This window comes from Heliangelus exortis, chromosome 11, assembly GCF_036169615.1.
Source record: "Heliangelus exortis chromosome 11, bHelExo1.hap1, whole genome shotgun sequence".
NCBI lineage: Eukaryota > Metazoa > Chordata > Aves > Apodiformes > Trochilidae > Heliangelus > Heliangelus exortis.
In genome coordinates, this window is record NC_092432.1 from 1,281,910 (window position 1) to 1,285,358 (window position 3,449).

A 3,449-nucleotide genomic window follows, 5' to 3' on the forward strand; every position below is an offset into this window, starting at 1 on the left:
CAGAATCCCAAACCTACCCAGGAACCTCAGAATCCCAAAGGTCCTCAGGGACATCAGGATCCCAAATGATGTCCCCAGGAACCTCAGAATCCCAAATGATGTCCCCAGGAACATCTGAATCCCAAACCTCCCCAGGAAATCAGGATCCCAAATGATGTCCCCAGGAACCTCAGAATCCCAAATGTCCCCAGGAACACCTCAGAATCCCAATCTTACCCAGGAACCTCAGGTTCTGGGTGACTGCTGGAGGTGCCCCTGCTCTGGGAAGGGACCCAATGGGTTGTGAGGTCCCTTCCCACCCCACACATTCCCTGATTCCCTGATTCTCCAATTCCCTGACTCCCTGGTTCTCTGACTCCCTGGTTCTCTGATTCCCTGATTCTGTGGTTCTCTGATTCCCTGATTCCTTGATTCCCTGGTTCTCTGATTCCCTGGTTTCCTGATTCCTTGGTTCTGATTCCCTGGTTTCCTGATTCCTTGATTCCCTGATTCCTTGATTTCCTGATTCTCCGATTCCCTGGTTCTCTGCTTCCCTGATTCCTTCATTCCCTGATTCCTTCATTCCCTGGATCCCTGGTTCCCCGGATCCCTGATTCTCTGATTCCCTGGTTCCTTGATTCCCAGATGATTCCCTGCCTGTATTTTTCCTGCCATTCCCTTCCAGCCTTTTCCCCCCTCTGGATCCCATTTTCCTGCCCAGGAATCTCCTCTCCAGACACAAACACCACGAGGCTTGGGAGCTGAAGCATCACCCTTCCCACATCCTACCGTGGAATCCCAGCCTGGATTGGATTGGAAGGGACCTTAAATCCCCCCCAGTGCCACCCAGGGACCCCTCCCACCCCCCCAGGGTGCTCCAAGCCCCATCCAAACTCCCACATTTCCAGGGCTGGGGCAGCCACAGCTTCTGGGGGCACCCTGGGGCTCAGCACTGAATTTCTCCCTCCCATCTCCTCTTTTCCAGTTCCAAGCCATCCCCCCACATCCCATCAAGGGATGGAGCATCCATCCATCCCCCCAGAGCCCCTCTTGGGGTCACCTCCCTCACCTGCTCCAGGGGGGATGACAAGGAAGGGGCATCCTTGGGCAACCCTGGGGTGGGGGCAGCACCTCCAAACTCTTTTTCTGGGAAAAAGAGGGAACAACCACAGGGTCCCTTTGGGCATCTGCCACCCAACCTACAGCCAGAGAATCCCCAGCCTGGGCTGGGTTGGAAGGGACCTTAAATCCCCCCCATTCCCCCCCTGCCATGCTCAGGGACCCCTCCCTCTGAGGTCAGGAAATCCAGGGACTGCTCCACCTTGGAGCTGCTCCAAAGCATCCCAAGCCTTGCAGGACGGGAGGAGCTGAGGAAATTTCCTTGTCCAGGCAGAGCAGGGAGTGTTGGGGCTTGGAGAATCCCACAACCCCAGCCTGGGTTGGGTTGGGTTGGGTTGGAGGGACCTTAAATCCCCCCCATTCCCCCCCTGCCATGCTCAGGGACCCCTCCCACCCCCCCCAGGGTGCTCCAAGCCCCATCCAAACTCCCACATTTCCAGGGCTGGGGCAGCCACAGCTTCTGGGGGCACCCTGGGGCTCAGCACCCTCACCCCCACAGAATTCCCCCCTCCCTTCCCCTCTCCATCCCCATCCCAGATTCCCAGCACCGGGAATTCCCCCGAATCCCCGAGGTTTTTGCCGTCGGGGGGGCCCCGGCTCCTCCTCCTCCTCCTCCTCCTCCCCCCGCACCGGGGCGGTCCCGGAGCCCGCGCAGCCGCCGCTCGTTCCCCGGTTCTGGGCCGGGCCGGGCCGGGACTGCGGGGCTGGGGGTGCGGAACCGGGCCGGGGGGCACATGCAGGGTTCGGCACGGAGGCGGCCGCTCCCCTTGGCGGCCCCGGGCTCCCCCCAGCCCCCCGGGAGCGGATTCCCGGGCAGGTGAGCGGCGGGGCCGGGGGGGGGACACGGGGAGGGAACCTTTTCCGATCCCCCTTCCCGTCCATTCCCCTCCGATCCCCCCGAATCCTCCTGTCCCGAGCGACTCCGGGATACCCCAGACCCATCCTGGGTTTCACCACCCCCCTACAGCCCCATCCCAGGGACCACCACCCCGATCGTCTCCCCAAAACCCATCCCAGGGACCGCCACCCCATCCACGACCCCCCCAACCCCATCCACATCCCCCATCCCAGGTACCACCACCCCAATCATCTCCCCCAAGCCCATCCCAGGGACCACCACTCCATCCAGGACTCTAGGATCCCATCCCAGGTGTCACCACCCCATCCATGACCCCCCAGTCCCATCCATATCCCCCATCCCAGGTACCACCATCCCAATCATCTCCCCTAAACCCATCCCAGGGACCACCACCCCATCCAGGACTCCCCCCAACCCCATCCATCTCCCCCAAACCCATCCCAGGTACCACCACCCTATCCAGGATCCCCCCAACCCCATCCCAGGGACCACCACCTCATCCAGGACCCCTCCAACCCATCCATCTCCCCCAACCCATCCCAGGGACCACCACCCCATCCAGCCTCCCCCTCCAAACCCATCCCAAGTCCCACCATCCCATCCAGGACCCTTGAACCCCATTCCAGGTACCACCACCCCATCCATCTCCCCCAAACCCATCCCAGGGACCACCATCCCATCCAGGACCCTGGGCTGGAGGAACTCTCCCTCCTCTTCCCTTTGGCCTCTCAGCTCTTTGCTCTTATTCCACAGATCCCAAAGAGACACCCCAGGGAAACAGAGGTTTGTGGGGTGCAGACCTGGAGCCTGCTCCTGGGAAACCTTTTTCCTGCCCCTTTCCCTTCTCTCTCCTCCAGGCATGGAGCTGGCAAGACCGAGGACACCTTCAAGACCTCCCCATTCCATTTGGATCTCTGGTTCTACTTCACCCTGCAGAACTGGGTCCTGGACTTTGGGCGTCCCATTGCAATGGTGAGGGTGGCAGGGACACCCCCTGCTTGCCTTCCAATCACCCTAATTAGGGGGGCCCAGGACAGAGGGGACAGAGCCATGGTGATCCCCTATAAACCCACAGTGCTCCCCTATAGACCCAGGGTCCTCCCCTATAAACCCAGGGTGGTTCCCTATAAACCTACAGTGGTCCCCTATAGACCCAGGGTGGTCCCCTGTAGACCCAGGGTGGTTCCCTATAAACCTACAGTGGTTCCCTATAAACCCAGGGTGGTCCCCTATAAGCCCAGGGTGGTCCCCTATAGACCCAGGGTGGTCCCCTATAGACCCAGGGTGGTCCCCTATAAACCCACAGTACTCCCCTATAGACCCATGGTGGTTCCCTATAGACCCAGGGTGGTTCCCTATAAACCCACAGTACTCCCCTATAGACCCAGGGTGGTTCCCTATAAACCCACAGTGGTCCCCTATAAACCCAGGATGGTTCCCTATAGACTCATGGTGGTTCCCTATAGACCCATGGTGCTCCCCTATATAACTC

The 3,449-nt window shown here is 60.1% G+C and overlaps 1 protein-coding gene across 1 annotated transcript in view; it reads left to right on the top strand.

Moving 5' to 3' along the window:
* Window positions 1-1,735: 1,735 nt before the first annotated feature.
* Window positions 1,736-3,449, top strand: part of CLN6 (CLN6 transmembrane ER protein) — an 8,956-nt gene continuing 7,242 nt past the window's right edge. The window contains 2 exon segments of the mRNA XM_071754110.1: window positions 1,736-1,915; window positions 2,815-2,929. Of these exon segments, the coding sequence (XP_071610211.1) occupies window positions 1,833-1,915; window positions 2,815-2,929 (198 nt within the window). The 5' untranslated portion in view covers window positions 1,736-1,832.